Source organism: Marmota marmota, unplaced genomic scaffold (assembly GCF_001458135.2).
Source record: "Marmota marmota marmota unplaced genomic scaffold, marMar, whole genome shotgun sequence".
NCBI classification, from domain to species: Eukaryota; Metazoa; Chordata; class Mammalia; order Rodentia; family Sciuridae; genus Marmota; species Marmota marmota.
Window position 1 is genome coordinate 32,202,456 of NW_026000249.1, and position 27,500 is coordinate 32,229,955.

Genomic DNA, 27,500 nt, shown 5'->3' on the forward strand with positions numbered 1-27,500 from the left:
CCCTCCCTCTTTTTTCTTTTTCTTTTTCTTTTTTGACAAATCAGGGATAAGAACAAAATAAGGACCCAGGGAAAAGTAATAACAGGTGGGAAACCATTGTTGCTTCTCTGTCTGAAGTAACAGAGGAAGCAAATGACTGAGCTTAAGGATACAGCCAGCTCTTCTGTGACTCTCATCTCTTGCCTATGCAACATTAGAGACATGAGTTAGTGAAAAGTAGTCTCAAAAAAGAAAAGTAGTCTCAGTGTTTAGAAATGCATAAGAAAATTGTTGGATCAGTGCAAAAGCTGTGAAGTTTTGGATTAAGACATGGCAGGGAGGCCTGGGGATGTAATTCAGTGGTAGAGCTCTTGCCCAGCATACACAAGGCTCTGTTTTGGATCCCCAGCACTGCAAAGGAAAAACTGCGACAACAAATCATAGTATAGGCTAAATCCTTGCCTATATCAGACCAATTATCTCATATTTCTACTAAAGACAATTTCCTGAGGTGGTAAAAAAGAATTCTGTTTTCTTTAAATGAAACTCAAGATTTGGTACTGATTTGCAGTGTATTTGCAGAATTAGTGGCAGAAAGGTAACAAATGCAGCGTTTTATAGTTTCTAAGATAAGGTTAGATTTGAAAGATAATTTGTAACTCATTGATATAGCAATTTATAAAGTGCTGATTAATACTTTTTCTTTAATTAAATGTCCAGGTTATATAAACCTTCTGAAATACAGTTCCTTAAAATTTTGTAAAAATTAATTTATGGGAATAAAAAAGCAACTAGTATATATTTAATTCATTCTAATACCTTAACACTAACTTGGTCACTGCTTGTTAGTTTGAGTAACTTTGAGGGACATCTCACAAATGTCAAATTAAATATTTTGGTAAATCCTCGGTATAATCTACTCTGTCAAGGTTAAATTTCAGTTGTGGATCATTACTCTTGAGAGGAAAACCCTGACATAAGTAGAATGAATGCCATAGGGCAGGCAACTTTCATGTGGAAGAACATCTTTAGGTCTACTGTGCCTCTCTTTCTCTTGATTATTGAGAAGGGAAAACAGGAGGTAGGCTGACCAACATTTATTTTGTTCATGACTGAAGAATTTCCCTGGACTTTTCATATACTTGAATGGTTATTCACTCTAATGGAAGGGCACATGCTTTAGACTTTTAGGCCATTATAATACAGTTGATGTGGGTATTCTGTATGCTTACTTGATAACCATGATAAAAGCAGATGTCTTGCAGAGCACCAACAATTGCAGAGTACCTATTTTGAGCCAATATTACCGTTTTAGATACCAGGTTCTTTTTTGTTTTTGTAAAGCTTATTTTTTTTAAATTATTTCATGTCATCACCGATTTACATATACTATAGACCTTCATTATTATTTGAAATATGTCAAGACTACATAGTGATACTAGAAAGATCAGAAGTATAAATCATAGGACTGGAGGTGTGGTTCAGTGGTGGAGTGCTCTCCCAGCTTACACAAGACACTGTGTTACATCCCTAGCACTGCAAAAACAATACATGAATTATAAAAAGTAAAGTGAACTTTTAAAACCATTTCTGCTGGAGATACTTAATGATGACTCATTTGTATAATTTTAAAAATAAGTGAATACTTTTAGTACTTCTAGAGCTTTGTAAGAGTTGTCAATTACAGTTTATGGCATGAAACATAGAATCATAAAAAGTAGAATCAGTGATGTGAGACTTTTATTATATAATTGCCTCTTGGAATAAAGTTGTTTTTTTTCAACTATTTTATTCTAGAAAATATTAATTTCTGAATTAAATTCAATTTCAGAACTTTTTATGACAACATTTGCTAAAATTTTCATTTCATTTGAGACTAGCCAAGTAGAGTTTTTTTTTTTTGTAATTATACAGTTATACTCCACTTTGAAGAGAACTTCTAAGAATTTAAATGTATGAAGGTTTTCATGCTACAAAGGATGACATTGAATTTAGAAACTCATGAGATAATGAAGTCTTATTCAGAAGGCTTGGAACAAAGCCTAGAGAAAGTAGTAAGAAGATGGCTAGCTGCTGATCTTTTTTATTCCCCCCTTACCACCATTGTTAGAGGAATAAGAATATTGAGGGAAATAGGCATAGATTTTTCCATCCCTTTCATGTTCTCTTAACCTGTAACTGTCTCCCTCCAATGATGTAATGAGGTGAGATTTGACTGAGAGCTACACTGAAGTAGTGAGTGAGGAAGAAGCCCTCAAACCATGAAGGTAAATGAGAGATAAATACTATAACTTCTGTTATTATTTTTGAATTTCACAAAAGCTGTTTTTCATCTTCTCAAGATGATTTTTAAATTTTGCTTCATATCCAATTAATGTGTGATATTTAACTTTACAGAGAGATGTAGTACTTAAAGGAGATTTTGTTATTCAAGAATGAAAATCATAGAATCGAAGTACCATTAGAAAGTTTGGGTTTCTGGCTCATTTTTACTTTTGTTGAGTAATTATTCTGTGGTAGTATAGTATCAGGAAGAGTTGGAAATAAAAGCTGAGATATTCAGTTTTACTTTATTTTCAACATTACTTACTAATCTTGAAACTGTTTAATATTTGACTTCAAAATGGGTTCTCTCTCTCTCTCTCTCCCTCCCTCCCTCTCTCTCCCTCTCTCTCCCTCTCTCTCCCTCTCTCTCCTTCTCTCCCTCCTCCCCTTTTCGGTACTGGGGATTGAACCCAGGAGTGGTTAACCACTGAGCCACATCCCCAGCCTTTTAAAAGATATTTTATTTAGAGACGGGGTCTCGCTAAGTTGCTGAGGCAGGCTTTGAAGTTGTGACCTTCCTGCCTCAGCCTCCTGAGCTGCTGGGACTACCACCACGATGCTCGGTCTTCCTTCTCTCTTTAAATGATGAAGTCCATCTAATTCTGAAGAGTTAAAAAAGAAAATCAAAAGCTCAATTCCTGTGTGTGTTACTGTCATTGTCATCCTGACTTATGATATTGTAAATATCATATTTCTAGAATATGGTACATAGAAAAAAAATCTAGTGGCTTTGTTTGGCTTTAATATGTTTTAATGAAATATTGATTTTACTATATTTTCTGATATAACTTAGATTTTGAATACCATGTTTTGAAATGTATAGTTTATAAAGGTTTTCTCTTATTTGCTTAATGTTGCCACTTTGAATTTTGTAAGACATATGCTTGTGTGCTCATGTACTATAGATATTAATGCTAATTTAATAATTGAAAGAAATTTTACTTGATAATGAATGACCAAAAATGAATAAATGTAATTTCTTATTGTGTTTGTTCTTTAGTATGTTTGTGTATTTTTTTATTAAAAGCAAATAACAGTTATATTCCCCTATTATTTAAACCTATACAACATAGGCTGTTTATGTTTTACATTTTATGATATTCTTACTTAATTTACCCCAAACTTTGTTGTGTTGTTACTGATTTTTTTTTTATTTTCCATCATCTTTTGCAGTTCAGTTTCACATTGCCCATTTATATGAAACCCAGGTAAGTGTTTTAACTTACCCAATTTAAAATAGAACCAAACAAAAATGATCACTTATATAGGTTTTAATGAAATTAATTATATACAGATAATTTTAATGGATTTCTGGTCATTACCTCTTACATAAATTTTATATTTATTGAAAGTACCAATGTTGCTTAGTTAAACAGTTATTACACAGTGTATACCCAGAAGTTTGATTTAATATGGCTTGCCTCTAAACTTTATTTGTAAGCTCAAATGGCTGTATTTAAGATTTCTGTTATTTGTAATGCAAAGTGCCTCATTTTCTTTCCAAATGTTGTAGATGCTTGTTTTAATGCATTGTTTTTAAATAGTTTTTTTCACTTTTTCTTAAAATTTGAAATAGTTCTTCTGTGTGTCAGTGTTTGGAAGGCATATTGGAGTCAACTTTTTGTCATTACCATTACTTATGTGGTTATTTTATTTTCAAAACTTTTTCAGTTTAATTTTAGAACATTTTGCTTCTGTGTATTTCACTTATTGCTTAGTTGTATAATAAATGGTGTAACACATTTACTTAAGGCAATACAATAGAAAATCGGTTATAAATTTTTATGAGAATAAAGATTAGGTAATAATAATTTGTATGAAACAAATTTTTCAACTGCTTTAGAAGAAAAAATGTGCTGATCATTATATATGTACATTATTTCTATTTTGATGCTTTGCCCCAAGTGTAACAATAAGGCAAGTATATGTATGCCATGCAGCTCATACCTAAGAAATAGAAGATCCTACTATACCCATTTTTTATACAACTGTGGGATATAATCAAATACTTTGAGATAAAATGCTGCTGTTTCCTAAACCCAGCTTTGAAGCAGAATCATTTGGGGATTTTACAAGCCAATCTAAAGTCAACACAGTTAACCTCAAAGAGCCAAGTTTGTTGGTATCCCTACCTGTAGCCCCCGCTACTTGGAAGGCAGAGGCAGGAGGATCACTTAAGCCCAAGAGTTATAGATCAGGCTAGGCCACATAGTGGGACCCCATCTCAAAAATAATTAACATCAGAATTCCTTGTGCTAGCAATACCACCTTAAACCCACATACCCACAGAATCAAAGTTGATGGATGCTCAGGTTGATTTCTAAACACCCCCGCCACCCCAGCTTTTCTAATTCTTGATATGATCTGTTTCCAGCTAACTATACATTTTCTTACCACCTTCTTCTTTTTTAATGTTATTGTATTTTTTGTACCTTTATTTAATTAATTTGTTTTTATGTGGTGCTGAGAATCAAATCCAGTGCCTCACATATGCTAGGCAAGTGCTCTACCACTGAGCTACAACTGCAGCCCCTCACCTTCATTTTTAATGAATATTTTTGCTGGAGTTGGAATTCTGTTTATTTGACCACTTTCAGATTTGTATTCCGTTTTCTTCAGACTTTGTTTCTTATGAAAATTTGTCTGTTGGTCTTATTGTTTAATCCTGTTAAGGTAATATGAGGACAGGTCCTTGTCCCCCATTGACTCTTTCATTTGATAAATTTTTATCATTCAGATTAAATAAAATCCAAAGAGCAAAATTTGTAACAAGCAGGGTGTGTGATTATTGGGAGACAAGAAGATGACACTATAAGCATACGAAAGGATTGAGATCTCTACTCCAGTGATTATAACAAGGATTTCCATTTTTCAGGTGAACAGTTGAAGAAAAGCAAAATGGCTTGTCTACTTACCTATAAAATTGTAGCTTTTACACTTCAACCAGTTTATACCAACAGACCTTGTTTATGTATATGGATTTTTAAAATATAAGTAGTCAAATGTGGTTAGCGGCTGCTGCCAGGTACAAAATAGTTAATGGGTGTTTATAAGAAGTTGTCTTCTCACTAATAAATGAAGATGAAATTCAGTATCATTTTGTGATCCCTGAGGGCCCTACCTCCACATTACCTTCACAGTACTAAACAGTAAGATCATAAATAAAACATATTTATGGGTTATCTCTATCTACTATGGTTAAAGAAGCCCTCTCTGATAGAAACTGTTTGGATTGAGTCCTGATTGGAGAGGAACCAGTGATATAATTAGTTGGGGCTGATGAGAGTTTGTGTGTGTGTGTGTGCGTGCGCGCATGTGTGTATCTGTCTATGCACGTGCGCGCGTGTGTATTGGTATGTGCATTAGTACTGGGTTCTGCTAATAAAGAGGTGTTATAAGTGCAGTAGCTTTGTGGCATTACACCTATATAATTAAAATGTGTTTAGGTTGGGAATGTAACTTGGTAGAGGTCTTATTTAGCATGCGTGAAGTCCTGGGTTCAATTTCCAGCACCATTAAAAAAAAAAAGTAATTAAAATGTGATGTGTCATATGAATTGATAAATAGATTAGTGGAGTATATCCTAGAAAGCTAGGAATAGACCAAGGTGCATATAGAAATTAAGCATGTGATGGGACTAAGATGGATTTATTAGTAAATGCTTCTAGGATTACCAGATAGATTTAAAAGAAAAGATACTGCACAAATAGTAGAGGAAAACATCTTGAAATCCTCATCAAATATGGTATAGGAAAATATTTTCTAATTATGGCTCAAATTCAGAGGCAGTAAAAACAATAGCCAGTCATTCTGAACAAAATTAAAATAATTCCTATATGGCTGGCAAAAAGCCCAGAAGTTCAAAGGATATCTAAGAAACTGGGACCAAATTGTAACATGTACCACCGACAAGGGGCTAATATCCTTACTATGTAAGAAACTCTTAAAATGTTGAAGGAAAATGAAATCCTGATAGAAAAATGGGACTGGGGTTGGGGTGGTGGTGGTGTTGAATAGACAATTCAGAAAACCAAAGTAAAAATAGCCCTTAAACATGTGGAAAAGTTTTCACACATTGTTAGAGAGATGCAAACTAAAGCAACACTAAAGTACAGTATCTCACCTATCCAGTTGTTGATAATTAAAAGGGACTGTTGGAAAACATGCCCTCTCAGGCATCATGGGAATGCAAACTGGTACAGCCTTTGTAGGGGAGCATTTGGTAGTAACCTAGCAAAACAGTATGTGCTTTTGACCAGACAATCTCACATCTATGAATCTATCTTGGAAGTATACCTCCAAAAAGAAAAAAGCAAAAAAAGATAACAATTGCACCATTGTTTGCCATTGCAAAAATATTGGAAATAACCTAAATGTCCACACAGAGGAAAATGGTTATGTAAACTGTAGTACATTCTTGTAATGGATCCCTATGAAGCTACGGAAAAGAATGAGGAAGATTTGTGTGAAGGGACATGGAGTGATTTTCCAGGATATTCTGTTAAATGGAAAAATTGCAGAATGCACTAAGAACATATCTGTGTGAAAGAAAATATACATGTGTAAAACAAAGTATACATGTGCCTATTTCAAAAGAAATAGAATAAACCAGAAACAAAGGAGATTGGCTACCTTATAGGTGGTAGTTGTAGATAGGGTAATAGGGATGTGGAAGAAGTAGAACTTCTCTGAGCGTATACTTTTTGGATAGTTCTGATTCCTACAACCTGGTAATGTTTTATATACCCCCAAATTAACTGAATATTATGAACCAAAGGTCAGCCAACCTAAAATAGAACACAAACAGTAACAAATGAATCTAACTGTACTATGAATGAATAGAATAACTATACTGGAGGGTATTAAAAAAAAAACCTAAGTAACTTTGAAGAAGTGTTTTAACTCTATAGTGTAAAACTAGAAACAGAAAGAACCAGAAACCAATCCTGCACTGTAGTTAGTTTCTCACAGGGGTATACATTATAAATTAAGTGTATTGTGAATAATGACAACCAGGTTTATCACTGTCCAAGAGAACTTACTGATAAAGAAGAAAGGCTGAACTGAATTCTGTGTTGTTGGGTTTGAATTGAAGATATCAGTATAAATGTATGGTTATGGATATAGTAGGTGGATAGACATAAAGGTAGGAGAATGTATTGTGTATATGTATGTGTGCGTACATAAATATATTTCCTAACCCTGTTTGCTGGGAGGGCCTAGAAGCAGTTACTCTACCCAGCAACAGTGAACATACTAGGCACTTAGACCTTCATTTCTAGATAACATTCTTCAAGAATAGGACCCAGGGATCTTACGGAGAAGTGGGTGATTCTAGGGCCTATGAAGGGGAACTACAGGTTAAGCCCTGGAGTATCTTAATGGTAACTGAAAGTAAGGAAGTGTGCAAAAAGTAAAGAACCATGGGGATATGTCAGAAGAACACAGGAACCATCTGCAAGGGTCAGGGTTCCTATTCACCAAAGTAACACAAGTATAGAAATGAATAATTATAGTAATGGAGCATAAGGTACAGAATATGTTAGTCCATACTGATGTAAATTAATAATTGAACAAATGAATGAAAGGTCTTACTGTAGAATTCTAATTAATTAATGTAATGATTAATGATAATATATCTCCCTGTAAGTCCCTATAGGATACTTATTCATGACTTAGTAACATTTTTCAAAATAACTAGCCAGTATTTTTTGTGAGTCTCAGAATAATAAAAGTCAAAGACCTAAGGATCTGTCTCAGATTGGAAGAAAGTAAAAAGTTATTCTAACTGAACACATTGTGGGATCTTGGATTGGATCCTGGACCAGAAATAGAACATTTGTGAGACAATTGGTGAAATTCTGTAGATTAGTTAATAGTGTTTTATCAGTGTTAATTCTGTCAGTCCTCTTTTCATATATTTTGAAGCTCTGTTACCATATCATCCTGATGATTGATTAGTTCTTTAACAAATTAAGTACCTATGCGAGCATGCACACCTGCTAATACTTTATCTTGAAGCCTGTATTAATCTGATATTAATCTATTTGCTTAGCTTTCTAATGCATACTGTTTGTGTATTTTTTCCATCCTTTTTTTTTTTTTAACCTACTTGTGTTTATATGTAAAGTGCATCTTGTAAATACTGTATTTTTGGCTCTTCATTGTGAAAATCTATCCTGTGTGTCTCTTGTTTGGACTGTGTCTGCTTATAATTAATTTGATTATTAACATGATTGGAAACAGCTGTCATTGTTATGTCTTTGTCTTATTTTCTTCAGGTTGCATTCAAGGCTTTTCTGTTTACATTTAGTTTTGAAGAATTTGACTATGGTGTCCCCTGAGGTTGGCGTTTCCTTTATGGTTATACTACTTACGGTTATTTTTAGCTACTTGGACCTGGAGTTTGATGTCTTTCATCAGTTTTTGAGCATTCTCAGCCATTGTGCTGTCGATTTTTTTTTTCTGCTTTATTGTTTTTCTATTCTTCTTGTACTACAATTACATGTATGGTAGACTGTTACTGTCTTAAACATTTCAGATACCCTTTTCTTTTTCTTTACTGCCTGTGGGTCCCCTTCTCCCTTTAAACTGGATGCTTTCAATTGATGTTTTTGAATTCACTGATTTTTTTTTTAACATTCCAATTTACTGTTCACCCCCCATTAAAAAAAAAAAAATTCAGATGAGTATTTTCCAGTTCTGCAACTTACTTTCTGTGGTATGATTTCCTACCCATTCCTTTATTCATTATGATTATGTATTTTTTGTCTGTAAACATTGTTAAAATAGCTACTGTATCTCCCAGTTTCAATATCTAAGTCATTTCACAGTTGGTTTTCATTCATTTCCTTTTCTTTTGAATATGGGTAAAATTTTCTTGATTCTTTATAAGTCTTGTAATTTTATATATGATGACATATTATCTTACATATGGTATTGTAGAGGTTTGGAGATTTTTGGTGGTGGTGGTGGTGGTGTTGTGATTGAACACAGGGTTATATTGAGCCACATCACTTACACATCTTAATTTTATTTTTAGACAGGGTTATACTAAGTTGCCCAGACTGACCTGAACATGCTATCTTCCTGTCTTAGCCTCCCTGGTAGCTGGAATTGTGGGTGTGTGCCACCACACCTAACACCTCTGTTGTATTTTTCTGAAGATTGATATTTTTGTTTCATTAACTAGTTTACTTGGCTCAATTTTGTTCTTTTCCCTTTTTTTAGGGGGGGTACTAGGGATTCAACCTAGGGACACTGTATCACTGAGCCACATTTCTAGCTCTTTTTTTTGTGTTTTGTTTTGTTTTGAGAAAAGGTCTCATTAAGTTGCTTAGGGCCTAAGTTGCTGAAGCTGTTCTCAAACTTGTGACCCTCCTGCCTCAGCCTCCTAAGTCACTGGGATTACAGATGTGTGCTATCATACCTGGCTCAGTTCAGTTATTTTAGACGATTTGACATTTGTTCTGTTCACACATAGTTCAGCAATCAATCAGAGATTTGGGCACAGTTTATGTGCAAAATATGATATTTCCTCACTGTGTCTCCTTTCTGGGATTTTTCCTTTTACTTCTAGCTCTTGTGGTAGCTGTTGATTTCTATTTGAGTTCTAGCCAGCCAAGTATAAACTGGGGCCTGCCTGCAGGTGAAAATCTCTCGAAAAGGGGATTACTCATCCGGTGACATTTTTTTTTCTTTACATGTTAACTTTTCCTTTGGTTCAGCCTGATGTTGATCTCCCCTCTGGTACTTTCTGATCATTGACTTTTACATTTCATCCAGAATTTTAAGCTGTCTGTAAAATGTTACTCTAACACTAGTAGAGGCAAAACTTCTCCCCAACATTGTAAACCATAAATTTATGTTGTTTTTTAGACATTATTTATAATTGCTGTTTAATGTTCTACTGGAAGCATCCAGTATATTTTAAATCTTTACTTGCCCAGTAGCCCCCAGTTTCCCTAAGTATAAACAGTACCTTTTAGAATATTACTGTTGGAATTTTTCTTTGCTATGTATATCATGAGAGTGAGATTGCTGGATTGTTGTATATCTGTATACCTGATTTCATAAGTAAATTCCCTTTCAACAGGACATGTTTTCCTTTATTCACATTTCCATAGTACTTGGAATTACCTCGAGCTGATCTCGAGGGTAGAAGGTGGTATATCATTTAAACTTGGATTTCTAATTTCTAGAGATATTGCACTTTACATGCCTTTCACGTTTATTATTATAAAATATATAATATGTATAATATAAAGTGTTATAAAATTATATAAATGTGTGGAGTTTTATGTCCATTGCCTGTTTTCATGAAATGTTGAGTTGCATCTTTATTCTTCCTTAAGATTTGTGCTTTTTTGGCCATGTTCGGTAAATTCCCATCCCAAGGAAATATTCTTCCACATTTTCTTATCTTAGCTTTGTACTTTTTACCTTTTATATTTAGGTTTTTAATGCAGTTGTAATTTTTTAATGTAATATGATCCAGCTTCATGTTCCTCAATATGACGTAATCATTTTTCCAAGTATGTCATTGTTTTCGTCACTAGTGTTTGGAGCATGTGTTAATAGCTGTTGAGGTAGTTCTACAAAGATGTCTTGCTCAAATAGAAATGTGGTCATGTTACTTGAAATCATTCAGTGGTTCTCCATTGTCTTAGGATACAGTCAGTTGTCTTTAAATGGTTTAGGAATATCTTTCCAAAGTAGTTTCTGCATTTTCTGCCCAGCCTCCTAATACTCTAAACATGTACCTGTTCTTCCTCTGTGAAGTATCATACTAATATTATACATTACACTTGTTTTCCTGTCTATATTATTTACTACTGTCATCCCAGCCATAGCCATTTCTGTCATGTGTTAGACATTGACCAAATATTTTTTGATTGTAGGAATTGAATAATTCTGCCTTTATCCTTCAATAACTGTCTAACTTTTAGACCAGATTAACATTTGGGTGCAACTAGTTTAGCTGATGAATAAAAGTTTACTTAATAACTATGATAATCTCAATGGTCAATTCTCTAAAATCTTCCCACACAAACACAGATATTTATCCTTAAATTGCCAAAGCTGTTTATTAATCTTACTTGATCCTTAGAACAAACCTTTAAATTGAAAGATGGAGAGATACCTCTTTTTTATTATTTTTTAATTGATGTCTATTCATAGTGTAGGTGACTTGCCTGAGTTCCCATAGTTTTACATTTTTACCTGTTTTTTTTGGCGGGGGAGGGGGAGATTTGTTTGCTCTACTATGGTAGTAGTAATATGAATAAAAAAGCCGCTCAGTCTATTGTTTAATCACATATATTTTAAAGGTAATATTTAAAGGGTTTTCTTTTGTTGGCTTTATCCTTTTGTTTTGGAGGAGTTGTCTTTAAGCACTATCATTACAACAGTAATGGCTTTCCACCATATTAATACTTTTGAGGAGAGAACTGAGGATAAATGGTTGCATTTAGAGTTTTCTTGTGGAACCTTAAATATTACAAATATAGTTAAAGACTATAAGGGCTTTTGATGTATCTGAAGTCATATAACACAAATATTTTTAGATACTATTTTATATTTTTATCTACATTTGTATTAGGTTTTGTTAGTTTTTGTCATGTTCTCTAGTATTTACTGAGTTGCTTGGAAACTTAATGTTTCTAGGTAGACTTTATCTTCATTATTATTGAGATAATTGATGTAATTAAATAGATTGAGGTGATTTTAGCTATTGGAAGTTAGCAGATTTTTAAAAGGTCATATTGTAGTACTTTGGTATAGTGAATATTACTTTTACTGGTGTTAGATACTCTGGAGCATGGTCTATTCTATTCAAAGCCGTCTGAGGTTGAAGAAACCTCAGTAATGGAATCAATACTTTTTCTTTCAGTTGATTTTTAAAAATATATGAAAGCATCAGTATTGTCTAATCCTTTATGTAATAGTTCTTTAAAGATTATGTTTATTTTTCTCTGAATCTCTTTTTCTACCCTTTAGAGGAAGTATCATTCTGCAAAGGAAGCTTATGAACAACTTTTACAGACAGAAAACCTTTCTGCACAAGTAAAAGCAACTGTCTTACAACAATTAGGTATGTAATAGTATGTGTTTAGTATAAGTGTTTCTTTTTATGTTTTTAACATGTTAGGATGGCAGATATGTGGCTCATTTATTCTGTTCTATTCCTTCTTTTACTCAGACTTGATAAACTTCATTTGAACCCAACATCCATCTCCCTCCCTTCATTCCTCCCTCCCTTTCTTTCTTTCTTTCTTTGTTTCTTTTTTTATACTTGGGATTCAACCCATGGGTGCTTTACCACTGAGCCACATCCCCCAGCCTTTTTTATCTTTTATTTTGAGACAGGTTCTCACTAAGTGGCCCAGTCTGGCCTCAAACTTGTTATCCTCCTGCCTCAACCTCTTGAGTCGCTGGGATTGTGGGCATTGTACCACCTTGCCTGGTTGAACCCAGTGTATTTCTTCCCTCTGTCAAGCACTGTCCTTGTATAGTGTATCTCAGTATAATTCTTTAGTACAAATGTCCCTTTTAAGCCCTCAGAATTACTCCCAAGTATTTAACCCATGATCCATGCCAGATGTAGATTTAGCACTCGGTTAAGTGATTTGCCTAGAATCACTTAGTGTTTGGTGAGCTTGTTTTCATAGTTTAATTATAACTAAAACTTTTTTTTCTAAAAATTGTAGCACATCTAACACTATATTTCCTATATGTATGCAATTCTATTCTGATATTGAACTTGAGGGTATGTAGCCATTTGGATGTCAGGTGTCACTGTCACCAAGAGGATAATAAAGGAGCTGTTTAACAATAATGCTGTTACCTAATTATTGAATCTTGTTTCTTTTCAGTTTTGTATATTTGGTTTTGGTTAGGGCAAATCATTAATTTTAAACCAAGATTGTACACGGAAGTTTTCATCATGTAACTATGTTTTATATAATTTTGAAGTATTTTAGATTTATTAATATATAATTAGCTATACAAAATAAACACATTACCTTCATATAAAATCTTTGTTTTTAATTTTTAATTTTATCCATTAGAATTTTACTTCAGTTGTCTGTACTTCTTAAGAGTTGTGGAGGATGTAGTTAATTGATTTATCGTTCTGGGGACTGAACCCAGGAGCACTTTGCCACTGATCTACATCCCCAACCCTTTTATTTTTTATTTCGAGATAGGAGCTTGCTAAGTTGCTGAAGCTTTCCTTGAACTTGGGATCCTCCTGTCTTAGCCTCCTGAGTTACTGTAATTACAGATGTGTACCACCACGCCCAGCTGAAAATATTTATTCTTAATGATGTCATCTTATAGTGTTTGAGTAATGTGAATTTTTATTTGTATTTTGTATTATATTTTATTTTAATACTGAGGCTTGAACCCAGGGGTGCTCTACCACTCAACTGTATACTCAGCCATTTTTATTTTGAGACAGGGTCTTGCTAAGTTGCTGAAGCTGGCCTAAAGCCTGTGGTCCTCCTGCCTTAGTTTCCCTTTCACTGGGATTACAGGCATGTGCTACCATGCCCAGCTAAATTTATATCTTTAAATTAAAGCATGTTTATTAATACAGTAAAAGATTATTTTGATTCTTAAGTAAAAAGAACCAAATGTGATGCCTTTAAAAATGTTAGCAAAAATGCATTTACTTTTTAAATTTAAGAAATAAGTTGAAATAATTTTGGTTTCAACTGTGTCTGACTTATAGATCATCTGATCTCTTTGGCAATGTCTTATTGAATTTCAAGAGTATAAAAGTAAACTTGTCATTGTTTTGAATAGAAAAATACTTGCCCCTAATTGGCTCAAATTTAACCTGCATCAATCCTTCCAATTTTGATTGTCACTGCTGTTGAAACAGCTCCTTTAAAGCCCATTTCTCTAAATACTGTTCTTACTACTATAGTGGGAGAGAGATGGGAAGAACAGATGACTTAATGTGTACTTGACTTAGAGTTGTATAAAACACAGTAACAGAATCCCCTTAAAATATCTTTTGGTGCATAGCAATTAGAGTAAATGTCAGGAACAAAGGGTCTTCATTTATTATATATACTATGGACTGTATACAGTGAACAGAGCTAATTTTATGCATTTGAATGATCCACTGATAAATTTAGCCAGATTATTCCTGTGAATCTTGAAGATTTAGAGTGTACTAATTCAGATTGCAGATACAGCTCAGTGGCAGAGTGCTTCCCCAGTATGCATGAGCCCCTGGGTTCAATCCCTAGTAAATCCACCACACCCCTCAAAATATAAGTTATTTTATGATCTAATCTTTTTATTGATTATCTAGGCAACAAATTCTTAGAAAAACTTATTTATCAAACAAACATTAATGGTATTTGTACATTAGAATACACTTTTCTTACAGCTCTGGGTTTTTAAAATTATCAATTGCCAGTGAGGTAGAGTTGTGTGTGCACAATTTAATCTGAACTATGACTATATAGCCTTGTATTCTTACTTGGAAATAAACATTAGGGTTAATAGAGTGTCTTGGAGATTCTTAAAATATACATTGATTTTTACATGGAATAGTAAAAATAAGACTTGGACTGGGGATGTGGCTTAAGCGGTAGCGTGCTCACCTGGCATGCACGGGCCGCTGGGTTCAATCCTCAGCACCACATAAAGATAAAAATAAAAAAATAAAGATGTTGTGTCCACTGAAAACTAAAAAATAAATATTAAAAAATTATCTCTGTCTTAAAAAAAGACAACATTTTTATATTCTTTGTTTGATTACTTTTGATAGAAAAGACTACTGATAGCCAGTAGAACCTTGTTATTTTAACTTTGCTTAATGTTATATATCTTACATTGGACATTTGATTGATAGTAGATTTCAAATCATAATTGTACTTGAAACTTACCTTGTAAAAGTGAATACATCATTAGAGTATGTATGCTTTATAACCTAAACGTTAAATATTATTTTAATTTTTCTTGAATGAAAGCTCGATGTGGCTTTGATAATTATTTACTGTGGGAAACAGACTTTCATTGCCAGAATAGCCAGTTCTAAAATGTGGTAGCATATACTCTAAACTGAATTAATGAGTTGATCGAAAAGGGTATTTTTATTTGTTTTCTGCTTAGTAATCTTAAAAATGAAATACCCAGGTAATGTATGTAAATATTTTAAATCATTTACTATAGGTTGGATGCATCACACTGTGGATCTCCTGGGAGATAAAGCCACCAAGGAAAGCTATGCTATTCAGTATCTCCAAAAGTCCTTGGAAGCAGATCCAAATTCTGGCCAGTCCTGGTATTTCCTTGGAAGGTGAGACTTTTTAGACATATGACTTTGCTTTTGTCCATTTCAATTACAGTCTAAAATGTTAGTTTATACTTATATCCTGAGTAACGTGTTTTCTCTTTTAAATACATTATCAGAAGTATTACAATGGAAGTTAAAAGAAAGCTTTTAAATATGATGGTTTCCTTATAGCATAAAATAAGAAACAGGACATTTCTTATTTCGGTATTGGATTTTCTTTTGACCTGAATTATTGCCAGTTTTTAAAATGTCTTATTGCCAGATATTAATTTTTTCAGTAAAGTGTTTAAATGCCTTTTCTTCTGATTTCTAGTATTTTTTCTTTATGTCTTCACATACCCTTAATAAAGAAGACATAAAGTAGCCTAATGACTGCTGGGAGCCAGTAGAGCTTTGTTATATGTAGTTTTGATTAATAATGTATATCTAAGAAATGAATGAACATAATTTGATTAATAGTAAATCTCAAGTCACAACTGCTTGATATATTTTGGTGGAAAAAGTGGGTACATTATTATTAGATATGTTGAAAAGCAGAAAAGTGACATGTAGGGAAAAACGTTTTCTGAGTCTGGAAGCTTTTGTCATGGTTTTCAAACATTGAATGTCTAAATTATGCTTAGGAATTATCTCACATATACTTTATGTATGTGTATTGGCCAGAAGACTTAGATTCAAGTACTGTCTTAGCTACAATTTGTGGCATTGTGGATGATGCAGTTAAACCTTTTGAGGCTTCAATTTATTTTAACCTGTTAATAAGAGTGGTTCTCAATTGGGGACTGTTGGGGAGTGCTGCTGGCACGTAATGGGTAGAGGTAGGCATGCTGCTAAACATAGTCCAATATATAGGATAGGTCTCTACAACAAAGAATTACCTGGCTCCAAATGTCAATAATGCTGCAGTGGAGGAATTTTAGATTAGGTGATCTGCTAGGTACCAAAAATATCCTATTTTGTTTTCATTTTAATTATTGTTCCATTCTCTGTTTACGTAAGAATATTGTGAGTAAATTTGCCATATAATCACATTAAACTTTAAATTATTTATATGGCTTCATTTTTCCTTTGAATAGCAAGTATTGTTTGTGAGGGACAATGATGCTGTTTCTTTAAAGAAGGAAATAGTAAATATATTAAATATTAATTATTATGTTAAGTAATAAATAGTCAAATATTTAAAATATTCGATTGCTCATTAATGTACAATAAGTATTGACTGAAGGCTACTTATTTAGGGCAGATTTTTTCTCATTCCTGTTCATGCTTATAAAATAGTCTAATTTGAGTTGCTCCTAAATAAAGCTCAAGTGTCTAAACCGTGTTTCTCTTCTGTGAAAGCAAAAACTGGATCTTGTCATCTTTCTTTTTGCCTGACAGAATGATTATTCTATAATGGAATAAACAAGCAAACTAAATTCCTTTTGTACACTAATACCATTACCACTGTTAGTGTAGCAAAATGTGAGGTTTCATGCAGTGATGACTATTAAGAAGATCTGATACTAGGAAGTGGGAGTTTCTAGTTTTCCTATAGTTTCAAAGTTTATATATGAAAATTTCTTTTAATATAGATTAAAAGGAATACATGTTAGAAAGTGTTTTCCTTTTGTCCTGAGATTAGTAGATTAATACAAAACAATAGTGTGAATATCATCTTAGTAAAAGTTTTTAAATTGAAATTCTGGATTTATAAAATTAATATATAATGAGCTATATCTAAAATTATTCTTAGTAATCCTGTAATTTTCAGCTTCAGTGAGCAATATTCCAGAGAAGTTTTAGAGTTAACTGTTTTTACGTGTGAAACCATTGAGATGTCTTTAATTTAATCTTTTGGAAAACGTTTCCAAGTGTGTAATACACTTTTCCTGACTTCTCAAATAAAGGTACTTTTCACAGTTTAACTTGCTTTAGAGTTAAAGGTAATCATTTTAGACATTCATTATTTTTCACCTGTAATAATTCTGGTTCTTGTTTAGATTTACTTTGATATTTACTTACCCTCTTTCGCTGCCTTCTAATGTGAGAAAATTTTGTACATAAATTATATTTTGGAAGTTATTTTAAAGTTCCAAATGAAGACTTCAAGTATCAGAAACTTGGGGGTTTGATGACTAATGTCTCTGAGGCTTTTTATTATTTACTTCTTCATTTAGGTCTGTGTTGAAGATTGAATACGCTCATCATTTACCATGTGTGAAGTTGTAATGTGGTATTCTACTGTATTGACCCCTGTCGTTGACCTTGTTATCACAAATTATAGAATATTAGAGTTGGGAGGGATAAGGGAAGTCACACCCTATAAGTACTGTCATTTTATAAATGTAGAAAGTAGATTCAGAGGAATAAAATGTTTTGTCCAAGGTCACACAGATATCACAACAGGAACTAGACCCTAGGTTAACCCAGGGCTTTTTAAATTACATAGGCTGTCTCAGAGGAACCTAGTTAAGGAAAAGTTGTTGGTGATTGGATTGGGACATTTCTATTTGGGCACATTGATTTCCTACTTTGACTTTGTAGGACCAGAATGTGAAAACACTGGTTTGGGGGCACAAACTGCTTATTTCTGCCAGCAGTTATGCAAATTTGTCTATAAATCTAGAGATTTGGCTTTGATTTAACAACAACAAAAGGAGCACATTTCCTACTCTTTGTTAAGCGTTCCCTTTCCCTCTAGTATCTGTCCCTGTTTGGCATTTTTGCTGACCTTTTCTCATGAATTTTCCCTTTATGAAGTGGTCTGTAGATGCTGTCTGAAACTTTTTTTCTTCTGTCTCAGCTACTAATGTTTTTTCCATTGTCCAGTGCACATGGTGGTGATTCCTTAGACTTACATCTCTTTTAGGTGTCCTATGCTCTTACAGCTTCTCTTCCATATAGATAAATTCTAAGTCTAGATTTGTGTTTTTATAAGCTATCTTAAAATTCCAGGTCCACATCTGTTCTTTACCAAAATTTCCCATTTTAATGTCTTCACTGTGTTAAAATCAGTATATATCAAACCACATTCATCACACTCCTCCCCTATCCAGCTTCTTGCTCTTTTCCTTTTGGGGGGGGAAAATCACCATTTTCTTCCCTTTTCTTATGTTGCCAGGGATGGAATCCAGTGCCTCATACATGCTGCACAAGCTCTCTACCACTGAACTATACCTCCAGCCCCATTTCTTTCCTGTTTAATCAGGCTTTAAAGCTAAGTTATAGCCCCCATCACCATGCATATCTAATCAGCCAGTTATGGAGTCTTTATTTGTCTTTTGCATTCTTGTTTTTGCCATCTTTTGTTCTCAACAGTTCCATTACTTTCACTTCAATTTCGACCTTTTCAAAACCAGTGAGTGTTGGGAGGCTGAGGCAAGAGGATCTTAAGTTCAAGGCCAACCTCTACAACTTAGCAAGGCCCTGTCTCAAAAGGGGGGTGTGTGTGGCTCAGTGATTAAGCACCCCTGGGTTCAATCCCCAGTCCAAAAATAAAAGAAGTGTGACCATCCTTTTTTTTTTTTTTTATTGTGCATAACTTATTTTCCTTTTAGTCTGCCTGTACATTGTTCGCAGAATTAATATTCCTGTAAAGTGCTTCCATTATGCCCTTTTCCCTTGTTAGGAAAACAAACTTCAGGGTATTCTTGAGATGGTATTCTCTACTGTTTTGTATCTGTGTTTTCTTATAAATACACTATTCTTTGCTCATACTTATTCAAAATACCTTCTCTCATCTTCTCTGCCTAAATTAGTGACTCCCAGACTTTTAGATGACATGAAAGATTCAAAGAATAAATTTAAGATAAAAATATGTTGTGCAGGCAAGCAAAGGTGTTTAATTTTTTTGTTTTGCACAGCACGAATATTAGCTTATTAGAAAAATTTTATATGTGTATCTTGTATGTGTGATTGTTTTTTCATTTTGTCTGCTTGGCAAACTTGCCATATGTTAACTGGCAATTGGAATCACTGATCTAAATAATAAGCACTTACACATAGTCATACCACTTATTCTTACTCTCCCCACCTCCTTTTTTTTTTTTTTGCATTTTCTAAATTCTGCAGTAAATAGTAATCTGTTTCTAGATTGTCTTTGCTAGCCATTTCATATGGTATTGCGACATTTATTTTTAATTCTCAGCTAAATTATAAGCTTCTTGAAGACAGAGACTGGGGTTTTTCTTTTCTTTTTTCCTTCGGTGCCAAGCTAAGAAGACAATTTCTGTATTTGTAATTTCAGCTGCTATCTATGTCCATCTGCTAAATTTGTATTAAGAAAATGGCAGGTCCTTGAAAACTTCAATCTTACCTTGCTTTCTTCATTAGTCATCAAAATATTGCACTTTTTATTTTGTTGTTTCTGATACTTAGATATCTGAGATGGACTGTTACATTTTTAATGAATTAAAGAATTATTGCCTTCCATGTTAATGAGAAAGAAGAATAGAAATCTGATTCAAGTCTTACCAACATTCAGTGTTTTGTTTGTTTTAAACTATATTCTGACTGTATGGAAAGGTAGAGATGAAGATACGTAAGTGGAGTGGGAAGGGGGCATGTTCAACTCTTGATATTATAATATTGAAATGATATGGCCAAAACCTATTTTAAGGGACTTCATTAGTACAGCATGCTTTAGCACTTATAAGACAGACTGTAATATACTTTACTGGAGTGCTTATTATAATATACATTATAATTCCCATATATGTATACACACGTATACACACATATACACACATATACATAAATATATTAAACTTACTAGGCTTTTTAAAAATTTGCTTTGATATATAGTTCATCCTTACAGCAAATTAATTAATTTCAGTACTAATGGAATTTTCTTGATTTCCCCTCCCCTCTCAGGTGCTATTCAAGTATTGGGAAAGTTCAGGATGCCTTTATATCTTACAGGCAGTCTATTGATAAATCAGAAGCAAGTGCAGATACATGGTGTTCAATAGGGTAAGACTTTGTATAAAATTAATGGTAATTTAGTTGACGTGCAAAGAAAATTGCATCATATACAATGTACTTTTTTTCTTTTTTCTTGGTACCGGGGGTTGAACTCAGGGGCACTCGACCACTGAGCCACATCCCCAGCCCTATTTTGCATTTTATTTAGAGACAGGGTCTCACTGAGTTGCTTAGCGCCTCACTAAGTTACTGAGGCTAGCTTCGAACTCTCGATCCTCCTGCCTCAGGCTCCCGAGCCCTGGGATTACAGGCATGCGCCACCGCGCCCAGCTCATATATAATGTACTTTCGTAGTTTAAATCATGTTGTGAATCTAAGCAGTTCCTCTTAGTTAACTTATTTGTTCTTAATTTCTCTTCCTAGTGTGCTATATCAACAGCAAAATCAGCCTATGGATGCTTTACAGGCCTATATTTGTGCTGTACAATTGGACCATGGCCATGCTGCAGCCTGGATGGATCTAGGCACTCTCTATGAATCCTGCAACCAGCCTCAGGATGCCATTAAATGCTACTTAAATGCAACTAGAAGCAAAAGTTGTAGTAATACCTCTGCACTTGCAGCACGAATTAAGTATTTACAGGTAAAATTTTTAAATAGCAGTCTCTTAAAGCCATGTATTTACCCAGGACACTCAGGCAGGAGGAGGGTGGCTGGAAAGTTTGTCTAGTTGTGTTTTGATGTCTATAATCTGTTTCCATATTTTGTAAACATACCATAGCTTGTAATATTATTTTACTTTTCATTTTAAGTAAGATATACAGTATTTTAAAAGATGCTCTTTTGCACATTTACGCTGTTGATGCATATTAATTTACATAATTTTTTTCTATGTGCTGTCTACATTTTTAAGTTGTCATAGCATTTTAAAGAAAAGAACACAAACACTGTCTTTCACTCTTGCTTGGAGTTTCATGAGAAGACAGCTATGAGAACTCTGAAAACAGAGCTCAGCTTTGTTTTGATTCTCACAAAGGTTTATATTCCGGTTACCCTCTTTATACTTAGTATCTTTCTAAAGCCCCAAATTTAGAAGCTATTTTCTTTAAAAAAACAATTAGCTATACCATTTAGGAAGATTTAGTGGACTTGCTCTTACTCAAGTAGGCTTGTGTTAAATTTGCTTTTTACATAATTTTTCCTAGGCTCAGTTGTGTAACCTTCCACAAGGTAGTCTACAGAATAAAACTAAATTACTTCCTAGTATTGAGGAGGCGTGGAGCCTACCAATCCCCGCAGAGCTTACCTCCAGGCAGGGTGCCATGAACACAGCACAGCAGGTGAGAAGTTGGGTTATGTTCTGCAGGTGCCCAGCTTTAAGGGTTCTTTTCAATCTGTAGTGGTCAAGCTTATTTTACTAAGCCCAGGAGGCTTTTATTAATGAAAAGCCTTTTGATTTAATTGCAAAGGGAATCTAGACCAAAATAAAACTCCCTCTGATATGGGAAGATTTTGGGGTGCCAACTTAGACCTTTGTGCATTTTCATTATTTTGAAGGAGATTTCTTAAAGTAATGCTGCAATGGTTTATTTAATTTTTAAAGCAAGTTTTTCAAAGGAAGGTACACATTCCTCCATTGATTATTCATTTGATTTTGATTTTCGATAATTGCAATCAGCGATGTCCACATAGCTTTGAAAAGTATGCAGCTTGTAAAGTTTTGTAATTTGAAGGAATGAATTAAGAACATATAGAACCCTATTTTTGTCTTCCTTCTGTGATTCTTAGGCATGTAAACCTCATCATCCAAATACTGAACCTGTATTAGGCCTCAGTCAAACACCAATTTCACAGCAATCCTTGCCACTACACATGATTCCTTCTAGCCAAGTAGATGACCTGTCCAGTCCTGCCAAGAGGAAAAGAACATCTAGTCCAACAAAGGTATATGTTTTAGAGAAATAGAAATCCCAGTCAAAAGAGAAGCTCTAACTGCCCTCAAATTGTGCAGTTTGAACAACTCCTGTCCTTTACTTTAAATCTGTGGACATCAAAGAGTGAAAGGTTTGAGTTTTTCCGTCCCAAACTCTTGGAATCATTAAATATAGACATAGGGATAAATTTGCATTCATCAAATCATTTTATTCATCTCCTTGCCGTTAAGATCTCAGCACACTTTTCATCATCACTTTTTACTGACATTGAAATAAACTTAATGTTGGATCTAGTGAACAGTTTGATATTTAGGCTAGCCACTTGGGCCATAGTTTAGGGGTGGGTCTTTTGGGGTGGCTTATTAAAGAATTAGTATTTTAAATTTATGATTTATAAGCTTAATATGCATGAAAAATTATCTTTTTAAAGAATATAATGTTATAACATCTTTTATGTGTAAATAGTCCATAGTCATTTGGCCTCCATTAGTCATTATTGTTAACTCTATGGATTTAACCAGATATTCTTTAATTTTTTTTGTTTTTATCAATTTCCCTCAGAATACTTCTGATAATTGGAGTGGTGGCCATGCTGTGTCACATCCTCCAGTACAGCCACAAGCTCATTCATGGTGTATGACACCACAGAAATTACAGGTATGTAAAACTACACTTTTGACAGATTGTTTTTTTCTATTAAAATGTAGTAGAGGTAGTAAGTTTTAAGTTCTTTAGGTATTCTTAAAGTTGAATGGTAGTTAACTGAATTGATAAGTCCATAAGTAAAATGAACCCACATTTGCCAGAAAAATGGAGATAAATTCACTCGTTTTTCATTTTATTTTTAAATAATTCTTTCTTTCTTTTTTTCTTTTTGTAAACAGGTAATACATTCACATGGTTCAAAATGCATAAACTGTAATGTAGAAAATACATATGGTAAAACCTCCTTCCAATTCCTGCCCTTACCACTCACTTCTCCTAACAGATGGCTGGTGTTACTAGTTTCTTTTCTGTCTTTCCAGAAATAGTTGTACATGTACAAGCGGATAAGCTTACCCCCCTTCATATACTATTCTCCTTGTTTAATAAAAGAGAATATACTATATTCAAGTTGTTACCCCTTATCTGTAGTTCTACTTTCTGCAGTTTCAGTTACCAGCAGTCAACTGTGGTCCAAAAACATTAGATGAGAAATTTGAGAAATAAACCATTGATAAATTTTAAGTTGTATTATTCCGAGTGGCATGATGAAATTCTACTCTGTCCCACAAAGGATGTGAATTATCCCTTTGTCCTGCATATTCACACTATTATATACTGCTTGGCCTTAGTTATTTAGTGGCTATCTCATTTATCAAACAACTGTTGTAAGCTGGGCACTGTGGCACATGTCTGTAATCCCAGCAGCTTGGGAAGCTGAGGCAGGAGGATTCCAAGTTCAAAGCTAGTCTCAGCAACTTAGCGAGGCCCTAGCAACCTAGTTAGACCCTGTCACAAATAGAAATAGAAATGGCTCAGTGGTTAAGTGCTTCTGGGTTCAATCCCTGGTACAAGAAAACAAAACAAAAACTGATGTGATTTTGTGATATTTCAGTGCTTGCATTCAAATAACCCTTAGTTTACTTGATGATAACCACAAAACATGAGTTATGATTTTGACAGTTTGGATATGCAAAAGAGGAGCCACACAGTGCTGCCTTTAAGTGAAAACATGAAAGTTCTTTATTTAATAAGAAAAGGAAAAAAAAAATATGTTGAGGTTGCTAAGATCTAAGGTAAGAATAAATCTCTTACCCATGAAATTGTGAAGAAGGAAAAAGAAATTGGTCATTTTGTCGTTGTACCTCAAATTGCAGAAGTCATATCCACAATGTGTAGTTTTTTTTAGGATAGAAAAGGCATTAAATTGCAGGTTTGGTAATCGACAGTTTTAGGTTTCCACTGGGGTCTAAGAAGATATTCCATGTAGATGAAGGAGGTCTACTGTATGCTATTTAACAATGCATTTTACAGACTTCTCATGTCAGTATGTAAAGTGCTTCTTTGTTCTATGGTTGCATCATATTTCTTTCTATAGATGCCACACTTGTTCTTTAAGCAAATAACTAACTTTGCACATTCAGCTTGTCTTCAAACTTTAGCTGTTCCAAGCTGCTGGGATTACAGAGCTGCTTCAAGATGCATTATTGTCATAATATATTTTTAAGCTTTAGGAATTTTCTATACATGTGCTGAAAAATATTGTATCAATCAGTAAAATTTCATGTCCATTTCTCTGAAAGATCACATTATAGTAAGCTTTGTTTATATGAATTCTTAGTTCTTAGGTTTTTCAAGCTTTTTAAAGGACTTTATCTTGGCGTTGATGATTGTTGGTCAGAAATCAGTGTCTTTGTCCAGATAGTGGCTCTGAGATTATTCAGTTATTTCAGAGAAAGGTTGCTTAGAACACTTAACTTGTTTCTTAAATACGTCTTTGACTGTATTCTCCTTTTTTCTTCTTCTAGCACTTGGAACAGCTCCGCGCAAATAGAAATAACTTAAATCCAGCACAGAAACTGATGCTGGAACAGTTGGAAAGTCAGTTTGTCTTAATGCAACAATCCCAAGTGTGTATAGCATTTTTTCCCTAAAATTTGTTAACATTTTGAGTATTTTTATTAACTGTAATATTATTTTAGAGCATGTTCATACCCAATTCTGTTTTCTACCAATATTTCATAGAATTTAGTGATATTTGCTTCTTAAAATACTAGTAATAGCAATTATACTTTAGAAAAAAATCAGCAATAAATTTAATTTTGAACACTTCATGTTTTATTATTTATTTACATGACATTTGACCTGTATCCTAAGGGCTTAAATTATTTAGCACCTAATAAGCTATCCTAAACTGAGATGCCATTTTTATAGGGTATGTTTAGTTTGAAGATCTGGCGTACTTGTTTATGATGAAATTTTGAGATCTTCTATTTTGTGTTATAGAAAGGACCTAGTTCATATTTCATGGCATAATCATCACAAATTTTTTTGCCCCTTCCCTTTTTTCTTTTTGCAAAAATGTGAGATGTGACCATTTTAAATTTGTGCTAGTGTTACTTAAAAAATTTATTACTGAACTCTTTGGTGAAAGATTAAGACACTTGTGAATATGTTAATGCAGTGGAGATGATTATGCAATGAAATATGCTAAATTGTAGATTTCATAATTTTCAACTGCTTTCTTTAGTGATTACTAATGGGATGTTTCTTTAAAGTGAAACATTTTTGCCTTTTTAAAAAATTTTTTATTTTAATTAGTTATACATAAAAGGAGAATGTATTTATGCACTTTGATATAATTTCTCATTTTTCTGAGTATACATGTTGTGAGGATAGGAAACATTTCTGCTTCTTATATGTGAATAAATACAATTTCTTATTTTTAGCATTGCTATTTTTCAGCCTAGCAAAATATTAGGGTTAAATCAGAGATTACCTGATTATTCATCTTCACATTCTGATTCTGTTTCCCTTGGACCACACACATAGCATTTACTACTTTTCATTTGTTTTGACAGATGAGACAAACAGGAGTTGCACAGGTACGATCTACTGGGATTCTTAATGGCCCAACAGCTGACTCATCACTGCCTACAAACTCAGTCTCTGGCCAGCAGCCGCAGCTTACTCTGACCAGAATGCCTAGCGTCTCTCAGCCTGAAGTTCGTCCTGCCTGCCCTGGGCAGCCTTTGGCCAATGGACCCTTTTCTGCAGGCCATGTTCCCTGTAGCACATTAAGAACGCTGGGAAGTACAGACACTATTTTGTTAGGCAATAATCACATAACAGGAAGTGGAAATAATGGAAACGTGCCTTACCTGCAGCGAAACGCACTCACTCTACCTCATAACCGCACAAACCTGACCAGCAGCGCAGAGGAGCCGTGGAAAAACCAACTATCTAACTCCACTCAGGTAGTAGACCAGCTGCTTTTTTGTCCTCCCATATAGTAGTATTATCTTTATTTGGTTTTATACATTTTAAGAGAAGAAGTAGTAAAACTTGAGGTAACTGTTTTTATGAGGATTTTTGTAGTACTACAGTTTTCTTACGATATTGTGATTCAGTACATGCATATATATTTTCTTTTCCTCTAAAATTTCCCCAGACACAGGTATTCTAACATATATACAAAAGAAGAAGAAAATAGATCATATAGTCCCCCCAAACCCATTGTTAGTTTACAGTGGTATCTATCATAAGCAAGATGTTCATTTCTGTAGCAGTAGATAGTGATCAACATCTGAGTATATTAGGAAAGCAGATCCAAGAGGATTAGCTCATAGAGTGGGGTGTAAGAAAAAGAAGTCTCAGCTAGCTAGACAAACTGGATGAATAGAGGATACCTCGGGTATCACCAGGGGGTAAAAACAGGTTGAGAAGAAAACTCATTATTGAACCTTGGGGCATTCTAGTCTAATATGCCAGGAAATTTAAGTACCAGCAAAGAGGAACAAAAGAGGATTGACCTGTGAGGTAGTAGAAGATCTAGGAGAATGTAGTGATTATCTGGAGCCAAGGAGGAGGTCATGATCAAAGTGTACATTAAAGAGTGCTTATAGATCAAGTAAGGTGAACTGGGTATTGATCATCTGGGATATTTGGTGACATTGCTGGGCTTGAGAAACTGCAGAGTATAGGCAAAATCTGCCCTACAATCTGTTTTGTTTTTTTTTTTTTTTTAATTAATAATAGCTAGTGAGCAATAGATGGGTTTTGCATTTTTAAAGGGTTGTTTAAAAAAAATGAAGAATGTGTGAAAATGTATGACCTGCAAAGCCTGAATATTTTCTATCTGATCCTTTACAAAAAAGATCTACCAACCTTTGTATAAGAGCAATTTCATTGGATTATTGGGGGAAGAAGGCTTGCCTTCAAAATGAAATGGGAGTAAAAAAAATGGAAGTATCAAATATAGACAATTCCAGCACAGATACCCAGAGTCATATAGGCTATATAAATAGGAAGTATAGCTGAAGGGTAGGTAGGATCAAGAG

At 33.9% G+C, this 27,500-nt stretch overlaps 1 protein-coding gene across 6 annotated transcripts in view; it reads left to right on the plus strand.

Moving 5' to 3' along the window:
• The window catches only part of Kdm6a (lysine demethylase 6A), a 96,398-nt gene that overhangs the window by 30,070 nt on the left and 38,828 nt on the right, over nt 1-27,500 (plus strand). Inside the window, exons 5-14 of one of the 6 annotated variants that reach the window (XM_015488122.2) lie at nt 3,478-3,512; nt 12,304-12,397; nt 15,496-15,622; nt 20,474-20,572; nt 20,948-21,167; nt 21,730-21,864; nt 22,313-22,468; nt 23,020-23,115; nt 24,969-25,070; nt 26,022-26,417. In XM_015488122.2, coding sequence (XP_015343608.1) covers nt 3,478-3,512; nt 12,304-12,397; nt 15,496-15,622; nt 20,474-20,572; nt 20,948-21,167; nt 21,730-21,864; nt 22,313-22,468; nt 23,020-23,115; nt 24,969-25,070; nt 26,022-26,417 — 1,460 coding nt within the window. The remainder of the gene's footprint in view (nt 1-3,477; nt 3,513-12,303; nt 12,398-15,495; nt 15,623-20,473; nt 20,573-20,947; nt 21,168-21,729; nt 21,865-22,312; nt 22,469-23,019; nt 23,116-24,968; nt 25,071-26,021; nt 26,418-27,500) is intronic. The other 5 variants (XM_015488125.2, XM_015488124.2, XM_015488123.2 and 2 more) reach the window with 5 other exon arrangements.